Raw genomic sequence first — 22,101 nt, 5'->3', positions numbered from 1 at the left:
ACCCACATCCTCCCATGAAGCACCGTAGAAGAGCACCTCCCCTGCCCTCCATCGTTTCGACGGGACGGGCGCGGCCGCCGCCGCCGGCGGCAGCAGCGGCGGCCCGGAGATCGACCTTGGGTGGCTCCCTGTAGGTTACGTGCGGGGCGCCTCCGGAATCGCTCGGGGGGAGAGCGACCCGGGAGGTTTTCCTCAGATCCCGAAATACTGAGCACCTAGTCGGAGCAATAGTTGTTAGATCAATCGTAATGTCAGTTGTCCATTTAACTGCTTCAGACAGTGACTTTGATCTTTCACCATGATCCCTGTCATTCCTCTCTGACCAAACAGCCCATCCTCCACATAATATAACAACCGCTGCAGTAGGATCAACTTGTGTGCTATCCACTAAATCCATGGCCCAGCTAGAAGGGTGTAGTACTGGCAACTTTACATAAGTAATAACCTTGATTTCTTGCCAGAATATTTTTGCCCAAGTGCACTCAAAAAGAGCATGGTGGATAGACTGGCTTCTCCACATTCACGGCAATAGCCCAACTTCTCAATGTGCCTATTTTCTAAAACCTCATGACATGAAATAAATCCTTTAATAACTCGCCACCAAAAGTTCCTAATATTAGGTGATACTTTCAATTTCCAGAGCTTCCAGAAAACTTGCTCAGCTCCCCCCGATCCCATTGTAGAGTTTATAACCTCGTTTGCTTGCAGCAAGGCCCTGTATGCCGAGCGTACAGTAAAATTACCATGTCTCTCTAGGTGTCATGCCCATATGTCCTCCTCCAGCTTTCCAGTTTGTATTTTCACAATAGCTTGAACATCAACCGAATCAAACTGTGTTGTTAATAGCTCCTCCTTCCACTCCCCAGTATGTTGATCTAATAGTTCTTGTACTACTGTGACATCAGAATTTGTCTTCATGACTAATGGCTTCCTTCCTGGATTAGTCGGGATCCAAGGATCATCCCAGATTTTAGTATTTGTACCGTCACCAATTCTCTTTAGGAAAATGATTAGAAACCTCCGGGGGATCCCGTCGCTCGCAACCTCCGCCTCCTGGTAACGGCACGTGTCAGTGGGACCCACACATGATGCTGCTGCCTTATCCCTTCCCCACCGCACTTCTCTCAGATCCACTCATTTCTTTTCGGCGCAACCATGGAAATAGAATTCCTCGCGCGCGTCGTAGCTTCTCCTGGCCGCGCGGCCCTGCCGCCATCGCCCAGTCGTGCGCTGCGCTCTGCCGCCGACGTGCCCTCCGCTGAGTCCGCCTAGTCGTGTGCAGCGCCTCCTCCGCAGACCTGGAGGCCGGAGCCGGATTTCCGCCGGACTTCCGCCGGTTCCCTGCCTCTGGCCGCGAGAGGCGTGTGAGGAGGTGCTGAAGCTGCTCGACGCCGGACCGAGCTCCCGCCGCACTCCACCTCCCCCGTCGCTGCAGACCTGGAGGCCGGAGCCGGATTTCCGCCGGTTCCCTGCCTCTGGCCGCGAGAGGCGTGTGAAGGAGGTGCTGAAGCTGCTCGACAAGGCGACGGTGCGGGGATGCACACCCATAGCCGCGACAACAAGCAGGCCGTGGACGAGGACGGGTCTTCCTCCTAGTTCGGCAGAGTTTCTGCCCGTCGCCGTTCCCTTCAGCCGGCGCCCTCCCGTCGTGCTGAGAGGAGGGGATCTGGAGATGGATGGTGCTTGCCCTACGTGCTGCAGGCCGGAGATGGAGACCACCCTAGCCCCACCCTCCCTGTACGTCGGCCTGGTTCTTCCGTCTACGCCATGACGCCCACCCCTCCTCCTCCTCCTAATTTTCAGTGACGATGACGCCCATCTCTTTTCCTTTTCATGTGATGCTACGTACGAAGACTGACGGTGCTACCCTAGGTCGACGACAGTGCTAATATAGGTTGGAGATGATGCTACATTGGCCCAGGATGCTGCAAACGACACACGGCGATGCTACCAACCGTGGTCGGGGTTGCTTCCAATGGTGTTATGTGTTGCTACGTGCGGGATTGTGTATTGGGGATTTTTGCGGCCATATGTTTCGTGGATTTGCAACATAGGAATTACTTTTTTGCTACTTTTTTTTGCGATGTTTGCTACAACTGCAAAATATTTTTGCTACGAGGTCACCGACGAGGTCTTCGGTAAGTCTCCGGCGAGTTCCCCGGTGAGTTCTCCGGCGATGTCTCCTTCTCCGGTGATGTCTCCGACGATTTTCATTTTTGCTACATTAGCACATTTGTTTTTGCTACGTGGTCTCCGGCGAGGTCTCCGGCGAGCCCAGCCTTTTTCTTTTCTTTTCTGAACGAACCGTTTTTTGCTTCAGTCATTTGCTGCCGGGAGTGATTTTTTGCTGCCGGAGGTGTTTTTTTGCTACATGCAAATCTAACCGTCAAAATGGTTGATCCGACGGCTGGGGACCCGGGGGCTGGGGAATCAGATCCCCCGGGGGACGCCCAGCAGTTTCCTTCTCTTTATTAGCCCCAACTCCAGAGCCTCCCGGCCATACAAAATCGCTCTCCAAGTATGAGATGCGTTCCTTTTAATTCTGGCTATCATAAAATGATCATTATGGTAATACTTTCCTTTCAAAACTCTAGCACATAGAGAGTCTGGATTAGAAATCAATCGCCACACTTGTTTCGCTAACATAGCTTTATTGAAGAGTATGAAATCCTTTAAACCCATACCTCCACACGATTTGGGAATAGCAAGTTGAGACCATTTAACCCAATGCATCTTCATCTCAGTATCATCTCCACCAAAAAAAAACGAGCAACCACTGCTGCTATCTTTTTGCACATTTTTTTAGACAGCTTAAAACAACTCATATAATATGTGGGAATTGCCTGGCAAATTGATTTGATCAATACTTCTCTCCCTGCCATATTCAGTAGCCGTGGCGCCCAGCCTGCCACTAGTTTCTTGACAGTGGCTACAATATGCTCAAATTGATCATCTGCTGATCGCCTAGAGCAGTTGGTAGACTCAAGTATTTCTCCACCAAGGCCTCAGTGCCCTGATGAACTTCCAGCTTCATATTATCATCCGCATTAGCACTGAATAAATGGCCGACTTCTGTTTGTTAACCATTTGTCCCGAACCAATTCGATACCTTTCCAATATCTCCTGCAACCTATTGGCCCCTACCTATGTTGCTTGTGTGAACACCATACAATTATTTGCGAACAACAAATGTGAAATCCATGGGCAATGAATACCCACCCTTACTCCACGAGAAAGATGTCCAGCACCATAATATTTTAGCATACAAGAAAATCCCTCCGCACAAATCAAGAAAATATACGGTGAAATTGGGTCACCTTGCCTAAATCCCCTTGAAGGTTTAAATGTCTCCGAATAACAACCATTCTCACCAAAAAAGAGACTGTCTCCACACAAGCCATCATTCTCTCTATCCATTCACTTGCAAAGCCAAGTTTAGTCATGATAGCTCGTAAATACGACCATTCCACCCGGTCATATGCTTTAGCCATGTCGAACTTCACCGCACACATTCCAGATTTTTTTCCTTTCTTCCTCTTCAAATAATGAATACTCTCATAGGCAAGGATTACATTGTCCGAGATTAGGCATCTCGGGACAAATGCACTCTGCTCTTCCGATATTAATTCCTCTAGCATAGGTCTTAGACGCAAGGCCAACACCTTAGATGCTAATTTGTAAAGCACATTGCAAAGAGATATTGGTCTAAACTGAGACATATCTTGCGGATTCTTAACCTTAGGAATAAGGACCATGACCGTCGAATTGACTATTTCGGGCATGTCGCCTCCATTCAGGAAATTCCGAACTGCCTCACATATAGAAGATTTCAGCACGTTCCAATGTCTAACGTAAAAAAAAAAAAACCAGCAGTAAATCCATCTGGTCCTGGTGATTTATCTGGGTGCATCATAAATAATGCTCTCTCAGTTTCATCATCCGAGATCGGAGCACAAAGTTGATCATTCATAACATCATCTACCTTCCTCTCAACCCAATCTGTTACAAGACCGGGATTAGTGTCCGCCTGTGCGTGGAGACGTAGCTCCCGTAGAGTAGCAACCATCATTTTGGTGGTGGGTGCTGCTTGTTTTGTAAAAGCGACCGGTCATCCAACTTTCTATACATAAACCCTCTATTCTATCTAATCGATCGGGTGGCAGCTTCAAGTGCCTTAAATCTCAAAAAACTTAAGATAGTATCTGACGCAACAGAAAACATATTGGCCGAGTAAAGTAATTGCTCACATACAATAAAATGGTGGGGATACCATGACTTGGATGACTTGGATGAGAATTGAGTTAATTCTCGATCCAAAGTCACACCCTTATTCATAAGAGCAACACTACAGGCAGAAATTCAGGAATCCGAAGCGAGAACGCTAAGAACACACCACAGTAAGCCTAGTGACACTACTACACCATTGAATTGCAGCGCGATGGTTGGCTTGGGAAGTTGGAAGCAGCTTGGAACTGAATAATCTACAGCGGCGGCTGGTGCAGCGGGAGGAACGGCAGCCCGAAGCGAGCCCGCGTCCAGAGGTGATACTCCAGTAGCGTCGGCATGTCCGGCGCCATCTCCCGCACACCGTCCAGCGCGCTGAACCGCTCCGCCCACGCCGCCACCAGCGGCGTCCTCGCCGGGTCGATGGTCTTCACGCCGCACATGGCCTCCGACGCGCGCAGCCACCAGATGAACCCGCCCAGCGCCACGTCCACCAGCCCCGCGCTCTCCCCGCCGAAGAACTCCGTCCTCCCCCCGGCGAGCACTCCCTCGAACGTCTCCAGCACGGCCACCAGCTCCCCCGCCGCCTTCACCCGCTCCTCCAGCGTCCTCCCGCAGAACACGGGGGCCCACGCCGGCACCATCTTCTGCTCCACGCAGGCGGCCCAGAAGCGGGCGGTGGCGCGCTCGTGCGGGTCGGAGGGGAGGAGGCGCGGGCGCCGGTCCGGGAACGCCTCGTCGACGTACTCCGCGATGACCAGCGACTCGGCCACGGGCCTGCCGTGGTGCAGGAGCACCGGCACCTTCCCGCCGTGCGCCGGGTTGGAGGCCAGGAGGAGCGCGCTCTTGGTCCCGTCGCCGAACAGCTCCTCCTCCACGTACTTGTAGGGGATGCCCTTGAGGTTCAGCGCGAACCGCGCGCGGAGCACGTACGGGCTCGACCAGAACCCCAGCAGCGTCAGCCCCTCATCCTCGCCGCCGCAGCTGCCTTCTGCCCCCGCTGCCGCCATGCCGATCGGTCGAGTGTGCTACGCTGCTAGCTGCGATGATTGAGTCGAGACGACGCAAGGTAGTATATAGTATAGTATACAACAATGCTACACTTCATTAGAGGGAAATCTGTTGCAGCCAATAGGAAGCCACCCACATGAAGAGGTGGGGCCCACCGTGTTTTTCAAATTGTATTTCAAACTTCAGAAATTTTGGAAAAATATTTACACCTAGGTAATGCTTGCAGGTAAGTGTGCACGAAATATGAATCTTGAATATGTATGTATATTTGTCTCATGTATAAAAAAAGAAAAAATATCTAGATTTGCGCCAGTAAATTTCAAAATATTGAGTCAAGACGATGCCGATAGTATAAATGCGATTTTTATTTAGAGGGTATCTTTGGAACCAAAGGTCAGGTCAACTATTTGCAGCCAATAGGAAGCTACCTATGTGAAGAGGTGGGGACCACATAAAAAGTGGACGTATTTTTCATATTGTAGTTTTAAATTAAATGTTTGTAATATTTGCACGTAGGTAATGGATGCAGGTATGTTTGTACAAAATCTAAAACTTAAATATGTATATTTGTGACCTATATAAAATGATAAAAAATACATAAATTTATTAAGGTAAGTTTCAAAATATATATCTTGATGAAATTTTATTTTTGCGGGTATATCTTGATGTAACTTAATGTAACATACTATGGAGAGTCACATGGGTATCAGTGTGATCTGGCCCATTCATGCGGTATCATGTCCAAAAGTCAGAGAGCTAAAAAAAAACATTTGAGTTTAATGGTTGGGTTGGGTGGATCTGGTGAGCCTTGCACATCATGTTCAAGAATATGATGTGTTTGTCACATGTGAGACTGACTGATGGCTTGAGTCTAGTCATACTGTACAATTCTTCTCATTAGTTGTTGGTATTGTTTGTTATCTTGCATGTTTCTCGTGTAATGTGGTCAACTAGCTAATTGCATAGAATAATAATAATCTTTGACATTGTGTGTTAGAGGCAAGTTTTTATTCTATTTTATACCGGTTGGCACCCAAAAAATCCTCTTACATGTAGATACTGGTGTTTAATTACCACCTAAGTTAGTTTAAATTAATTTTGCATTAAAAACTCGGTATGTGTTAGAGTAGTGACCAACTATCCAACCTATTTATTTCGGAGGCTCCTTTGAATAGAGAAAGCCCCATAGTGATTAGATGCAAGTGGTTTGTGTTAGGAATAAATCCTTGCCAAACATTGTGCACTAATTATGTCAAGATTATAAGGCACAATCAATATAGAAGGCAAGAAGTTAAACACACCATTATGACTTGATTGAGTCAATCAAGCATGTCATGTCCTGTCTTAATCTCTATATGTAATTGTTGCATTTGGCTCTGTGCAAATATAAACATATAACCGGTGTGAGACAAAGCATCGATTCTCACATATCAACACTCACATTCTAAAGCGATACCTTTCTAGGAACATTGCCCATAAAGAGGGGGCTCTAGTTCATAACCGAGCACGTCATCCAAGGAGGTGGCATGACTACAAATGTTACTTCATTCAAGTTAGTTTATGAACAAGAAGTCATTCTACCTGTGGATATGAATATGGCCGCCATAAGGTTTGCGAGACAAAAATGATTTAACCAACAAAGAAATATTAGTTAGATGATGGAAACCATTGATGAAATGGAAAATAAGCGCTTGATGGCCTTAAGGGACATCGATAACGAGGGCAGCCGAAACATACAACAAGGTAGCAAGCTCAAAGACTTCCAAGGTACCAACTTAGTCTGTAAAGTGATATGGAGGGGGGGAGGGCATGTTACTGATCAACGGAATCGATCGAGGTGTGTAATTGCATCCCAATCTTGTTCTCCTACAATCCCATATATATGTGAGGAGTAATGGTGGAAGCACACAATCCAATCAAACCTTTCATCATTAGATCTAGTTTTAGACTCAAGGTTTGTCTCCCCTTCCGTTGTTGATCGCTGACTTCATAGCCACAATTTTGCTCGTTGACCGACGGTCGAGTTAATTAGAGGCAGGAAAAATGATCTAGCTCAACCCATAGTTGCGGCGAGCCATGTCCTAGTCCCTCTGGGGCGAGTGGGGTTTCAGTTCACAAAAGCGTTGGTTAGACTGTCTTGTGCACCATGTTTATCGACGGCCTCCTTCGGCACGTGTTACGATATATCAGCCCCGGTGCCAAGAGTACATGTGGGCGTGTTCATGTGTGAACAGTTGGCTATGGTCGCTTCGGTGACAGAGTTGACAACTCGGCTTCACGGCCGATGTGGATCGGCTTGTGAAGCCTCGAGGCTAATGTGTGCACCAATGGCATATACAATTTCTAATTCCCTAATTATCTCGGCCATGAAAAAAATAACATAGATTAATTCCAACAGTGGCACCCTCTTTCTAAACTATATAAGATGCGTTTAAATTTCATTGACCGGTAACATATAACTTTGACAATAATCTGAACTACTAATATACTAGAAAAATTATGTAAGTATATGTGAGATGACATCAAGGTTCAAAAAAACGCTGAGCACTAAGCAATATTCAAGAAATCGTTAGTCTTAACTTATCGGTTGGCCTTAAAATGAAGATTAATCGTTTATCGTCCAATTAATCAATTTTATCGGTTAGCCATTCATCGGCTTATTTTTTCGTAAATCCTAATTATCGACACTATTTTTTCTATATTATGCTATGCAAATAATAATATTGGAGCATTGCACATAAGTATTACCTTGATTCCTTGCATTTGAATAAATAATAATGGAAAATTTGAGCTAATGCACAATTCTACAAAACCATAGGACGAAAATATCGACTGCCATACCAAGTTTCATTGAAATTTCATCGACAATCAGCCAAAATATCGGCCATGAGAGTGAAAATCGGGTGAAATATTGGCTCTCGTGCAGAAAATCGACCGAAATATCGGTGGCACGATAAACTGGCCGATATGATGAAATCTTATCGGTTACCAACCGATTCACGATAAACCTGCCGATAAATTGGTATCTCGGCCGATTTTTTGAACAGTGGCGCTAAGCGAGCGGTGAGGCGAGGCTCTGCCTTGAGAAACTAATGCTTAAGCGAGCTTAAATGCCACTTAAGCGTGTAAGGCAAAACATGCATATGTAAGCCTAAAATGGGAAATATTGAATAACCTCCCGCACTTATGTGTTGTTTCTAGTCCAACAAAAGGCTCAAAAAGATGCCTCTTGCTTCTCAGGTCGTAGCCAAACACATTGATCCCCTCCAAAAGGCCCAATAACCTCATGCACTGGAAATAAATCGATCCCCTCCTGCATCCCAGCCTCTCAGGTCCTAGGTCGTAGCCACCACCCACGCACACTCGCCTCTCTCACTATGATCCCCTCGATCTGGACTGGAAGGGGACGAGGGGGGCGAGCTGCTGGAGGAAGGGGACTCTGTCTAGGCGCCTTGAGGAAGATCTAGAGGGCGGTGCGGAAGAGAAGCTTGACCTGCGGCGCGGAGGAGCTCCAATGGTGTCGCCTCTTGCTTCTGCCTCGACACGGGAGTGGAATTGAGATGAGTATAGGATTCCTAACCCTAACCCTCTTGCTTCTGCCTAAGAGCCCACCTCTATGGCTCCTCCTCGTGTTTCCTCTCGCTCAGGCTAAAAGGTAAGCGGAAGGCTTCGCCGCTTAGCTCTAATCTACTCTTAAGCGTACGCTTAGGAACACTTTTTTGAACCATGGATGATATGGATTTGCAAAAAATATGAATCAAAAACCATGCAACTGAAAGTGTCTTTTTAGAGGAGGAAGTGTGTCTTATATTTTAGGACAAACCCTAGATGTCCCGCCAAAGTTTTCAGATTAAAAGTGATTTTTTTGAAAATAATACGTATTTTTATAGCAATTTTACAATTAATACACATTTTAAAAAAATTACAAATCAGTAACTCGATCGTCGGCTGGCATATGCATGCTCCTGAGTGTGCTTTTTGCTACTTTTTAACTTAGCTGCCTCACACACATATCTGGTCGGTTAACAGTCGGCCGAGTCATAGATTCGTAAATTTTTTAAATCATATATTATTTGTAAATTTGATTGAAAAAATATATTGTTTAAAAAAATCGCTCAGATTAAAACCAGTGGTGGGCTTGGCAACTTTGCTTTTTCTTTACTTTACTTTTTTCAACAGCGCAGCTGGCAACTCATGTACAATGTGTTGCCTAGTTTGCATAGGTAGTGATGTTCTGGCGATCCTCCTTGGTTTGCCCAAACGCGTCGGCATTATACACCTCCATCACCATATCCAAAGCCAAAGAACGGAAGTAAGAGCATCTCCAGTCGCGTCCCCCAAACCGTCCCCCAAAGGGATTTGGGGCGCGCCGGACAAAAAAACGTTCCCAGCCGCGCGCCCCAAAGCCCTTTTTTGTCCGGCGCGCCCCGATACGGTGTCCGGCGTCCCGAGCCCGTCCCCGTCCCACGGGGACGCACCGGGCACGCCGGACACAGCGAAACGAGAGGCGAGGAGGCGCGGGGCCGACCCGTCGGCGGCTCGGACGCTCAACCGCCACATACGTAGCGACGGTGCGGTTGACGGGAAGCGGAACCGTCGCATTGGCAACCGCGTCGACGACGCGCCAACCCCGCCGGAATGGAGCGCCGACTCCTCGGAAGAGCAACCGCTGCTCTCTTCGACTTCTGCGCCGCCGTTCATCCGCGCTCAATAAGACCCGTACGTACGCCGTCGTTCATCCAAGCCTCTATCCGACACCTCCAGCGACGATGAGCTACATCTCCCAGCTCCCGTCCGACACCTCCGGCGAGGAAAGCCTGGCGGCTGGCGCCATTGGTGGGACAAAGCCGGGACGCCGAGCAGCGGCGACGATTCCCCGCCGCCGGTTGACAGCGAGGAGGAATGGTTGGGCTGGGAGGAGGAGGAAGAAGAGAGCGAGGCCGCGGCGGCGGCGGTGGCCCGTGCGAAGGCGAAGGCGGCCAAGGCGAAGGCTTCCAAGGCGAAGGCCGCCAAGGCCAAGGCCAAGGCCAAGGCGCAGCCGACGAGCACCGGCGGCGACGACGCGTCGAGCGCCGACACCGCCTCTTCGGAAGAGGTGACGAGCAGGAAGCGCCACCGCGATGGCGACGACGAGGCGGGGCCATCAGCGAAGAAGAAGAAGTAGATAGTTTATATGTATTTAATTATATTTTTTCGAAGTTTTATATATAATTTGTTTATGTTCAACCGATTTGAATATTATTAAATAGTTTCTTTCTAGCCAAAAAAAAATACTTTTAATGTTTGGGGGCGGCGTTTGGGGGACGCGGCTGGGGAGCGACGTCCCCCAAACGCGGCACGAACAAAATACGTCCCCCAAACGCTCGATCCGACGCGATTTGGGGGACGGTTTGGGGGACGCGACTGGAGATGCTCTAACAATATCCATGCACCGAATGCACGGATGCAACATTGCCGAAGACCGACGCAAAGAAAGCTTGCTCGCACGAGCTGCTAGCCAGTAGCGCGGAGAATGGTAGCCGGTTCCGCGCCGTTCTTCATCGCGCCCGGCGTCACGGTAATGCTCGTCGCCTGCGTTCTCGTCATCTTATGGGCCCTGCGGCGTGGGGCCGGCGCCCGCGCAGCCGCCCATCAGGAGCGTGCACTCGCCGCGGAGGACGGCGGAGGCAAGGGCCTGTCTGCGGACGAGCTCCAGGCGCTTCCGTGCCATGACTTCTTCTCCGATGGCGCCGCGGCCGCCGACTGCTCGGTGTGCCTGGAGGCGTTCGAGGCCGGCGAGCGGTGCAGGCGGCTGCCGAGGTGCGGGCACAGCTTCCACGCCAGGTGCGTCGACCCGTGGCTGGAGAAGAGCCGCTTCTGCCCCGTGTGCCGCGCCGACGTGGTGCCCGTGGAGCCGGAAGGCGAGCTCGTCAAGGTGGCCGGGGAGGGCACTTTGGCGGAGCCAGCTTTGGCGGCGGAGATGGCGTTGGACAGGAGAAACGCGGCCACGTTGGAGATCGTGGTGATTGAAAGGCTGCAGCAGTACAGTTGGACTCTTCATCCCGGGGTCCTGTTGCGCTAGCTTGATTTCTATTGTTTTTAATACTATATATAATGGATATTTTGAGATGTGTGGGCATTTTTTTTTAAGACAAGCATTAACATTGTTGATGGACGCTGAACAATATTTATGGAGCGACTAGAACAACTTTGTATCACTGCGATACAAAATAAAAGTTGAACATTTAACAAATTCTACAAACAAGATAACCAAGTTGCGGAAACAAATAGATTGGTTGGAGTAAGTTTTATGGTGATGTATCTAGGGAAAAGTGAACGAGACTTCATAACAAATCAATCTTCTTTGGACATATCATTTGTAGTAGGTTGGGGAGGAAGAGGGTTGTAAGGTGGAGGGGCACGGATTCCCCATGGGCGCCACCATCGATCTACCATATGGAGAGGCTCGTAGGTGGGGGCAGGGATGAGAATTTGGGCACCGTGGGGTGGACTCGACGAGCGCTATACGACGGACGGTTTAGGCAGCCACCCACGAGTTACATGAGGAGGGAACGTCCAGGAGCGACACCTCTGTGCAGTGGAGCTTGATGGAGGATAGAGGGGAGCTAGTTGGTCTTCCATGTTAATTTACCTTGCAAAGTGTTTCTTATGGTCAACAACGATGCATGGAGAGGACGACGGTGGGAGGGTGCCATCGATCTTGGGCATGAAGGGGGTGTTTATATCATGAGTACTATGTGTCAGCCTCATGAGACGTTGCTGGTAAAATTTTCAGCAAGTGTTGCGGAGCTTCTCCATACAAATCACGGCCGCCGAGAGAGTGATCAGATGCACAAGAAAAAAAAAGTTTTTTTCTATTTTCACCGCAATCCAGTTTCACTGAAACATCGTTATTTCGATAGACTTACCTAAAGAGTATCTTCGATAAAAATTATAAAAGGCATTTCTATGATATTTTTTAGATTATTTCATTGCTATTGTAGGCTATCACAACGTTTTATAGTTCGAGATACAGGAGCCAATTGCTTTCGAAATGTCAAATATATTGGGTGGGCCATCCAAATAGACAAGCCCACTCAACCAAAAGTAAGAAAAGAGACCCCTCCTGGGCTTGGGCTGGCCGGTAGATCCAAGTCCAAAGGCCGAACGAGCCTAACTTGGCGTGGGCCGAAGCCTTGTCGATAAACCAAGGAGGTCTGCTCGCTCACTCTTCGCCACCACAAACCCCCCACTTTCTCATCCCACGAACGAATCCCAACCCCGAGTTCCGACGAGCGGATCTGTTCCTTCCGCCGTCGACGATGGCCTCTCCCAACTCCGGCGGCATCACCATCAAGGTCAGCACCACTCCCTTACCTCCTCCGTTCCTCCCCCGCCAACGACCCAACCACGAGCGCGCTTTCAGGATTTAGCCGCCTCCTGCACGATTTCTCTAGCCGCCGCAAATTTTGCCGGCGCTCGTAGACCCAGCTTCCCCTCCGAGGTTTTTCTCGGCAGTTCGGCGTATGAAATTTCTACGGGGGCATGCAGCGCGGTCCTTATCCGTAGAAATGGGCCGTTTGTGGATTCTGCCATCTCCTCTGCTGGTGTTCTCGTCGCCGATTTCATGGCCATCGGGTCAACCTGGCTCTTGGCGACCTTGCTCATTCAATCTGTTCCTTTGTCAATTGCAGGCCGAACAGGACTCGGACGGCTCGGCCCAGAGCACTGCTGACATGACCGCTTTCGTACGTATCAGATTGAGTTCATATGTATTTGTGCTATGAGGATTGTAGATTTCGAATGTGCCTCTTTTTCTTTTGTTCTACCTGCTACTGTTTGATCATCATTTGTTTTTTTCCCACTGCTTGCAGGTGCAAAATCTTCTAGTTCAGATGGTGAGCCATTGATAACTTTTGTTAAGTAAGGGTGTACTATGTGCATAGGTCCACTTGCTTTTCCCTTACTAAATTGCATCTCCTTGCAGCAAACCAGGTTCCAAGCTATGTCGGAGAACATCATCTCAAAGAATATCCTTTTATAAGCCAAGCCAGTACATCATTGCATTTTGGTTATTTTGATCAATCTAGTCTTTTGTTCATGGTTTTATTGGATAATGGTTTGTTAGTCGCTGGTAGACTATTTGACAAATACAGTTATTGTTCTGCTAGGTCCACTAAAAAGACTAAAAAAACTGATTTATCAAAACAAACCCAAAAACAACGATAGAGGTTTTAGATTGCTTACCACACATGCCATGCAATACTGATTCCTGACGTGAATTTAATAGGAGGATAATCCATGTGCAAATTCAAACCCCTACAACATGCAATGTTATTGCTTTTGAGTTTCGTTACTTGTCAAAAACCCTGAAACAAACACTGATGTTCTTTCGCGCTTAGCATCTTAAAGCTAATATCTGGAACAACTTCAATTAATATGTGGGACAGGATGGTGCTAGGAAGAGTAAAATTATCTTTAGCAAAAACATCCACACCATTCATCTATGTTGGAAGCATTCACTCTTTTCGGCCACTTATATGTCCAACAGGATACACATACCTCCTGCTTCTGTGTATAATCCTTAACCAGTGCTTACTAGACGACATGGGTGCAAGAATCGATGAGCTGGAGCTGAGCATCAATGACCTCAAGGCCGAGATGGGCAGTGATGGTATGAGCCCTACCAAGGCGAAGGACGAAGAATCAAAGCCAGCAGGCAGCTCTGCCTGAGTGAAGCAGACTTGGCACTTTGTATGAGTCATGGTCATATGTTGATATCTCCAGGCATTCATCTCTAACAAAGATATTATATGCATAATGGTGTGCATTTGAGAAATACAGTAGCTGTCATGACAGTTATCTCTTGGCTCGTGATGTTTGTGAGTGATTTACTAGAACTGGTTCTGTCCCCACCTTCCTGTGTCCAATTCCACTCGCCAGTGTTCAGGATTGTACTCCAACTCCGGTTAAGAAACATTTCCGAAATGGGATGCTGTGTTTGGCTCCTAGGAGCATATATGCCCCTGATCTTTGAAATGAGTTTTAAATGTATTTTGAAATGTAAAAAAAAATCCGAAAAAAATGTTGCTGGTACATCTCAATGTTCTTTGTGCTCGCAGACTAGTTTCATGAAAACAGATATTGTTTCTGTCGGGTAAAAAAGATAACTTCAGTGCTATTTCACGGGACATATAAAATGTTGGTTTTCCACAAAACTTGCATGTGCATACAAAATGTTGAGATGAAAACGTGAAAAAAATTCGGAATTTTTGAACATTTTTATAAATATTGACCGGGAAGAAGGGGAACGCCTGATAAATATTGACCAGGAAGAAGGGGAACGCCACTTCCAGCCCTAGGAAAGGCCTCCACTTGGAGGTTGAGTAAGAGCATGTCTAACAGGCCCCGTATTTTTTCGCCCCTTAAAACGCGAGTAGAGGGCCCTGTATTCACTTTTCGCCGGCCGAAAACTCGTCCGAACTAGCAGACCCCGTATCCTTACCCCGTAAAACAGAATCATACAGAATATTCTGTTTTACGGGGTGGGGATACGGGGTCCGCTAGATCGGACGAGTTTCCAACCCCTCAAAACAGTGTTTTTGACAACAATTTCAGACAACTATTCATCATAGTTTGATCAAACATAGCAGATAAATACACAGGTATTCCTGCCAGCATGGGTGGCAGTTGTTCAACACACACGCTCACCGAAGTCCCACCTATTATTCAGTCTTGACCATAGACAACATTACTTCTGCCTCATATCAGGAACGAAGAAGCATCCATCCCCGGAACACACAATTGACAGTCAAATTCAGAGGCCACATAATCAGCAGTAAAAATAAATGTATCAACAAGCTGAAAAATTGAAGACACACAAACTGCAGCCATGAAACATACAGTTAACCAATGCAGTTCGCGTGGCAAAATCAAATCCGTCTTGGCGAATGACTTGAGGGAGATCTCGATTTGCTTTCCACGGACGGAGCTCCATGCGCGGCTGTTGGAGTAATTGGCGATGAGCTCCATGCGGCTCAGCACCCAGATCCCCTCGCGCCTGGGCGCCGGCGGCCTGACGAATAGGAGCGTCGCGGCGAAGTTGACCTGCTCGTCGTGAGGGCATACGTACCCGGACACGCCGAAGCCGTAGTCCACCTCATCGAACCCGAGGCGGCTCCAGTCCAACAGTCGCCGTGCTGTAGTCCAGCGGCACGTCGGCGCGATCGACGCCGCGCATCCAGTCCGCGAACCCCGCGGCGACGGCCGTACTGACGGCGAAGGTGAGCCGGACCTCGGCGTCGTCCGGGAGCCACGGGCGCGCCCCGCCTGGCGGAGGCGGGAAACGCGAGGAGCTCGCCGGAGCGGATGGCCGTCGCAGACATCGCCGGTGGTGCGGTGCGGAGGAGATCTGGCGGGCGGCGGTGGCAGTTGGGTTTCCTGAAATCCTTCGCGCGCAGTGGATGAGAGAATGATGGTTTGGCCCTGTATTCCCCTTCCCACCCCGCACAAGTAGGGGGCGACGACCCACCCCGTAATCCAAAACAGCAAAAAACGATGCGGGGGTCGTTTTTACGGGGCGTGCTAGACGGCCGGGTAGAGCCAAACCCCTCAAATCGGCGGTTATTATACGGGTTTGCCCCTTTTACGGGGTCTGTTAGACCTGCTCTAAACACCGGTAGATGACCATCAGGGTGATAAGAGGAAGATCTCGATCTGTACAGAAGAACCAAGTCGCAGACCGTAGCACAGACCTTATTTAAGGACATGCTTGCGATGATCTTCTTCCCCACCTTTGACTCCAACCGCTAGAGCTCTGATGGAGATCTGGTCCAAGAAATCCAGCACACTACTCCTAAGCACTGCCATAAGGCCAAACATCACAAGCATAAACCTAGAATTACTATATACAGTGGATGCTCCAGCACCTCTCCTCCACCACCGCCAGGAGAGGCTCAGGATTGGCCCGATTCTTCACGGGAGACTCTCGGGAAAGTGGGTGGAGAAAGGAGGGGAAGGAAAGTGTTCTCAGCTGTTCGTTCAGTCATAATTCATACAACACATTCCAGTGAACAAATAAAGCTCTTCTTTTTCTTCTTCTAATCAGTCTTGTCTATTACTCCCTCCTCTCCAAAAAAGTATGCCACAAATTTATCTAAATTCAGATTTCTCTAGACACTAGCTCCCTCTATCCCGAAAAGGATGCAAACTTACACATGTTAACACATCTGAACCTAGTCCAGTTTCATGGAAAACCTGGAACCTGAAACTAACATTTGATTTCCATAATGCCACGCAAATAGTCATTTTTCACCTAAAGGCAAAGCCTGGAAATACCTGAGCATTTCCCGCAGTTAATGAGACAAGGCAAAAAAAAATGACTCTGCTACAAATATGTAAAACGCATCTGACAGATTACAGACCAAAGACAACTTTTGCCACTAGAAAGCCTTCACCGGCATGAAAAAAAGAAACTAGTTGATAGGCCAAAATAATATCTTCCTGCCTTTCATTCACGGGCCGAACATGGATACAAATTACAAACAGCACACCATCTGATGCATCAAATGCATAAACGGATAGTCTTCTTGCACACTGATAAAAACTTCGCACCACTGAAATACAGAACAAATATTTTACAAAAAAATACCGCTCATCCAAACACCCCGAACCAATGAACCTACAGCACGCATCGAAACCTAACCGATCACTTGATGAAACATAAAGCCCGATAAACAATAAATAATCTCATGTGGATGCTTCACTTCCGCAAAACCTTCTCTACAGCAACCTTTTGTGGGTTTGATAGGCCCTGCACATGATAAATTCAACATTACTATATACCCGTGAAAGTGAGATGCAGTAGGAAGGTGGGGGACAGATCTTGACACATTCTGTAAACACTAACAGTCCAGGACGTCTCACCTGCAACAGGTACTCAAAAAGTGGCCGATCACTTTCCCACAGGTTGACAAATGTGTTTGTTAGAAAGTCCAACAACTTCACCTGCAAGGCAAAGGCAATTTATTTACTTGATCGAGTGAACATCAGATTTGTTTTAAACATGGAACTTTGCAGCGAAAGGCTGAAAGCAAACCTCATTAAGAGAGTCAGTTTTTGCCAAATCATCATCGTAACTATCGTCTTCATCCTATAGTACAATTGGAGTAGAGACAGAAATAAATACAACAAAATTGTATCACAGCAAGAGCATTAGCTATTACTAGCATACCTCATCAAAAACTTTTGCCATTGCATTTAGGTGCTCAACTGATGGATTAGCATTTGAAGGAACTGATGCTGCATGTAACATATCATGTGGAATCCCATCACCATTCTGAACCTCCTCCCAGTCACTATCCTGTATAGATAAAGACTCTAAGAAGACTGTTCTAGTTTACAATCTTAACTGAGCGAATGAGCAGAAACCTCTTCACAAACGTTGTCAGCATCATCGCCGACTTGTTCCTGGATTTCAGTTAAAGTGTCCGCTAACAGTGAGAAGATCTGCATAATCCATATTTGGGGATGCTAACAGTAAGTGTTATGAGATAACGAAAACACAGCTTGATGTCTGGCCCAACATTTAATAATAGCTACGAAAATATGATCTTGGTGAGAGATTTCTTTCATTTATGCATCTGCACATTAATGTTCCTTCAAAACTAAAATTTCTGAGAGACAAACTATGATTGTGAAATCATTGGTTACCTTAGATGGAAGAGGAATCTTGGTCCAGTGATCAGGAGTTACCCGGGCTTTTGACCGTGTGGTAATACCTGCACTAGTCTGTTTTTTTCTGGGTAAGACTAATGGTACAATAAGGTATGAACTGCTGAGCACCAAATAGACTAAGAATGGGGTAGTACCTTGACAAGATGGCCATTGACTTCAATCCTAGATAACTCAGGATGACGGGTACATATGAGAAAAGCTAAGGCCGTAGTTGTTACCTTTATCTGGTAGGCTCCTTGAATTTCACCTATAATATATATTTACCAAGAAACCTCTCATTAGGGGAAACCAACATAAAGATAAATTATTCACCATACAATATTCTATTGCATAAGCACTTGCCTTGTAGTTGTGACCATTCTGACATTATATAAGCTAATGAATGTCCATAGCCCTCGGCAGGAATTGCAAGTAAAAGGTTGACAAACTGATCAACATTTGGTGCACTTAGATGTACCTGCAGCAGTTAGAACATGTTGATGCACCTATTATGGATAATGCATTTTAAATACATTTCTGTAATGTACCTCCTAGGAGGCGTGTAACAATTTCTATATTTTCAATGAAATGAAATGAAAAGCAAAGAGTCCTTTGCGTTTTCTCGGAAAAAAAAATCCTGAGTGTACATTCAGACATTCTAAGTTCACACACAGTTTCGTGGAACAGAAACATTTTGTGTGGCCTGTGTAAAAAATACAACAAAATGTCTCGTGAAAAATTATTTTGGAGCACCGAAGATTGTCTTTTTACACAGGCCACAAAAAATGTCATTTTTTGCGAAGCTTGGTGTTCAAGCATAAAATGTCCCAATGTATATCCATGTTTTGGAATTTTTATACATTTCAAAATATGTTTTTTGGTCAAACGGTCCATCTACACCTATGAGGCGAAGTGGATTTCCAGTGATAATGGGGTTAAATCCTTTTTGGAGGCAGTGTAACCCATGATGGCACAAATTAAAAAATATTCTTGCAAAAACATGATGGTACACAACAAACAATGGAAGACCACTATGCATCCGTATCATCGACTCCTATGTGAAACATAAATGGCATGTTACCCTAAAGAGGTGCAATGGCATACATAGAAAATCATAAAATGTGAAGTAGCCAAGAAATGGCAAGTTTTAAGGTGTTATAACCAAATGATGGAGTATCCAAAGAAATACCTAGAATTTTTTCCATTTAAGATGGCATAAAAACCAACATATTACTACATACACCAAGCCTAAATCGAGACTAATCAAGGAGGAAAAGAGGGCAGTAAAACAAACAAAAGTTAAATTAATCATGTTAGACCGCCACACAAACACACACACACACAGCGAGAGCGAGAGAGAGAGAGATGCAACTCACTAATCTGGCTATTATAACAACAAGAGAGCTCTTCAATCCTGCAATGTCACTTGATTGCATACGTCTCACAATAGCAGCAATGAGCTCTGGAATGTGGGGAGATAGGTGCGAAGGTAGATGCAAAATAAGTTGTAGAATGTAACTCCCAACAAAGAGCGATACTGAACTTTCTAACTCTGGATCTAAAAGCCTGTGAAGACGATGAAAGAACCATGATATAAGCATTCAGCTAAAAACGAAACAAACAATTAAACAGTTGAACAAAATGTAGCTTGGTTCATCAAAGAGATAGTGTATCTAAACGATGTACTGGCATAGAAGATGTGCAAGAAGCAGTTTACTAGGATTTTCTGAGTCGGCTACAGAAATATGTTTAGTTTGGGAAGCAAACATCAGCTCCTAGCTAGAAGACTAATGGTGCGGTGTTCACTTTCTACAAATTCATCTAGATCGCTGGTGAAGTTTTTGCAATAAATTAAGAAATATGCAATTTGTTTTCTTCCATATCGTGTAAGTGTGAAAAGTAAGAGCAACGCTAAGTTAGATATACATAATCTTGAGTTACCTTGAAGCTGCACTAAGTAGCATCTTCAATGTACTTCCTGGTTCGCCACCCCAAGCAAGCAACTCCTGCCGGCCACCTGATATAAATGCTGCCAAACATTCTGTCGCATTCTGAATTGGCCATAGATCAGCATATTAATGATGTATACACATAATACATCCATGCAAAATAGGTCTACTACACGTGAATCATTAAAATCAAAAGTTAAGCATTTACCTGCATCTCTCCATGGTCATCGCTTTCAAGCGTAATTTGAATGATAAATGTAAAGCATGTGTCAAATACTGCCTTAACGACAGCAGCTGGGGCATTCTGACATGTACACGGCAGCATTAAGATTAGCATTGACAAGTCAATGAAAATACAAGTTATACGTCATTTTCAGAAATACTATTTGCCTTGAAATTCATAGAACTTAGGAAATGAAGGCATACTTTCAGTATCATCGCCAGGAGGTCTAGCGAACCTGCAACAAGTCCATCTGGCTGGACCTTGGACTAGCAAATGAACAACAAATAAGGCTTGCGTAGAGCAGGCAAATACAGAATAACCATGATAATGACATAAAACTGGTTTTAGCATCTTACTTTTGATAAAATGGACCCAATCGTTGGAAGAATCCGAGATACAAGCGGTTGTAAGCATCCAGGAGCATTCTTGATGGCCTAAAAACTAAGGGATCCTGTTAAGTAGGCTGCAAATAAGGAGCGCAATAACCAAAAAGATCGTAACAAGTGTCCTCCAACAAATAATAAGAGATGCACGGGCAAAGCTCCTGTGAATTAACTAAAGAAACAAAAACAAGCCATGATAAAGAAAAACAATACAGAGCAGATACGCAACAATTGCATACTCATCAGTTTTAAAAATTTAGGAGAAACGTGAGTAGCAAAAAAAATCATTCATCCAACAGATCTGATTTTCCTGAATTCCCATGTGCAATCTTAAACATATTGGGACGTGATACTTCCAATTTCCAGGAAAACAGAACATCTGCCAGGCGAATTTCAGTGGCAAACTGCAGCAGTCAAATTTCAAAGGTTTTATGGTGTACTGTGTACATCGATTATCATGTGGTCAATATATGAAGCGGGGTCATTTAATCATGAACCATAATCACATTTGCATGAATACGAGAAATGAAACATATTTAAGAGAACCACCAACTTCTGATAATAAATTACCTCTAATACTTCTACAGCGTCGATACTAATGAATGGGTCAGCGATGTTTTGGGCCCAAACATCTAGTATGATAGGAGAGATAACTGGTTCAATTGATGTTGATTGTTCGCCGCCTACATATCAAGTGGAAAACATCAATTTTAAGGGGGAAAAAGTATCAATAAATTATACACATATTTTGCTACAAGATGCATTGACAAGCAAGCTGAGTCACTGACAGACCAGATTTAATGGCTGATTGGAGTGTTTCTAGAACAAGATGCAGTGTCTCCTCAGATGCCTGTCATAAAACCTCCACGTATTCATTTCCTTCGAAAAGCTAAGGCAGGTTAGATTTACAATTTTATATACATAATTACCTGCCTCAGAAGATCCACAAGAGATGAGAGTATGCCCATAATGTTTTGCTGAACTGAACTCTGAGTAGATTCCGGCAAAAGTTGGGCCAGTGCCCTACAGGCGCCTACTTTAACTGGGGGTGGCCTGGCAAACAAATATCTCACAGATAAATACAACTCCTCATTTTGTCCGGGATTGTACAACAAGTGAATTCATGGTCTTACACATCAGAGGCGATCGCCTGGGCAGCATTGCATAGATATTGCTCACAGATCCCCTTACTTATCTGACATGTTTTCCCCCAAATCAGCTTGCTGAGCATATAGCAATACATACAAGAAATATGAAGGTAAGGAAGTTCACCAGTGAAGAGAACTTAGCCACAACGGAGAATGCACGCGCATGAAGAAACGGGTACTGCTGCACCCCTAAAAGCCACAAGACTAGTAAATAACACAGGGAGATTTACAAAGTTAAAAACACTGGTGATGAAATATACCTGTCCCCATAATGTCAATTACCATCTTCTCAAGTAAATCTCGCACATTGTAACCACAATCCTATTAAATCAGAAAGCACATGATGAATAAGACACTCACAAACGCTAGACCGACTTTAATAACTAAAAACGGCAAATAACTTTATTGCATCTGAGGGCATCTGCTTTGCACTTTGGAGAAATAAGGCACTCTCAGATTAGGTATATCAT

The 22,101-nt window shown here is 45.9% G+C and overlaps 4 protein-coding genes across 5 annotated transcripts in view; 2 read left to right on the top strand and 2 right to left on the bottom strand.

Moving 5' to 3' along the window:
* Window positions 1-4,236: 4,236 nt before the first annotated feature.
* LOC124672915 (probable glutathione S-transferase GSTU6) lies at window positions 4,237-5,234 on the bottom strand. The gene has a single exon (XM_047209072.1). The coding sequence runs from the start codon at window positions 5,232-5,234 to the stop codon at window positions 4,482-4,484; it is 753 nt and encodes a 250-aa protein (XP_047065028.1). The 3' UTR covers window positions 4,237-4,481.
* A 5,513-nt stretch (window positions 5,235-10,747) lies between these two features.
* On the top strand, window positions 10,748-11,296 carry LOC124707845 (RING-H2 finger protein ATL74-like). The gene has a single exon (XM_047239545.1). The coding sequence runs from the start codon at window positions 10,748-10,750 to the stop codon at window positions 11,294-11,296; it is 549 nt and encodes a 182-aa protein (XP_047095501.1).
* A 1,164-nt stretch (window positions 11,297-12,460) lies between these two features.
* Window positions 12,461-14,202, top strand: LOC124672897 (heat shock factor-binding protein-like). 2 transcript variants are annotated; one of them, XM_047209062.1, is made up of 6 exons: window positions 12,461-12,572; window positions 12,909-12,962; window positions 13,089-13,112; window positions 13,202-13,244; window positions 13,814-13,987; window positions 14,093-14,202. In XM_047209062.1, exons 1-5 carry the CDS (start codon window positions 12,537-12,539, stop codon window positions 13,945-13,947), a joined length of 291 nt encoding a protein of 96 aa, XP_047065018.1. In that variant the 5' UTR covers window positions 12,461-12,536; the 3' UTR covers window positions 13,948-13,987; window positions 14,093-14,202. The 2 variants fall into 2 exon arrangements, with proteins under 2 accessions (XP_047065018.1, XP_047065014.1); XM_047209058.1 differs by having other exon boundaries at window positions 13,814-14,202.
* A 2,473-nt stretch (window positions 14,203-16,675) lies between these two features.
* The window catches only part of LOC124707837 (importin-9-like), a 13,220-nt gene continuing 7,794 nt past the window's right edge, over window positions 16,676-22,101 (bottom strand). Inside the window, exons 2-20 of the mRNA XM_047239532.1 lie at window positions 21,892-21,952; window positions 21,756-21,820; window positions 21,617-21,678; window positions 21,413-21,536; window positions 21,276-21,333; window positions 21,054-21,166; window positions 20,457-20,534; window positions 20,304-20,366; window positions 20,086-20,181; window positions 19,870-19,979; window positions 19,305-19,494; window positions 18,292-18,406; window positions 18,084-18,196; window positions 17,926-18,003; window positions 17,644-17,721; window positions 17,447-17,575; window positions 17,312-17,365; window positions 17,140-17,220; window positions 16,676-17,026 (exon numbers count right to left, since the gene is read on the bottom strand). Of these exons, the coding sequence (XP_047095488.1) occupies window positions 16,976-17,026; window positions 17,140-17,220; window positions 17,312-17,365; window positions 17,447-17,575; window positions 17,644-17,721; window positions 17,926-18,003; window positions 18,084-18,196; window positions 18,292-18,406; window positions 19,305-19,494; window positions 19,870-19,979; window positions 20,086-20,181; window positions 20,304-20,366; window positions 20,457-20,534; window positions 21,054-21,166; window positions 21,276-21,333; window positions 21,413-21,536; window positions 21,617-21,678; window positions 21,756-21,820; window positions 21,892-21,952 (1,719 nt within the window). The 3' untranslated portion in view covers window positions 16,676-16,975. The remainder of the gene's footprint in view (window positions 17,027-17,139; window positions 17,221-17,311; window positions 17,366-17,446; window positions 17,576-17,643; window positions 17,722-17,925; window positions 18,004-18,083; window positions 18,197-18,291; window positions 18,407-19,304; window positions 19,495-19,869; window positions 19,980-20,085; window positions 20,182-20,303; window positions 20,367-20,456; window positions 20,535-21,053; window positions 21,167-21,275; window positions 21,334-21,412; window positions 21,537-21,616; window positions 21,679-21,755; window positions 21,821-21,891; window positions 21,953-22,101) is intronic.

Source organism: Lolium rigidum, chromosome 1 (genome assembly GCF_022539505.1).
Source record: "Lolium rigidum isolate FL_2022 chromosome 1, APGP_CSIRO_Lrig_0.1, whole genome shotgun sequence".
NCBI classification, from domain to species: Eukaryota; Viridiplantae; Streptophyta; class Magnoliopsida; order Poales; family Poaceae; genus Lolium; species Lolium rigidum.
Note: the sequence above shows the minus strand (reverse complement) of the source record. Positions and strands in the feature narration are given on the sequence as shown.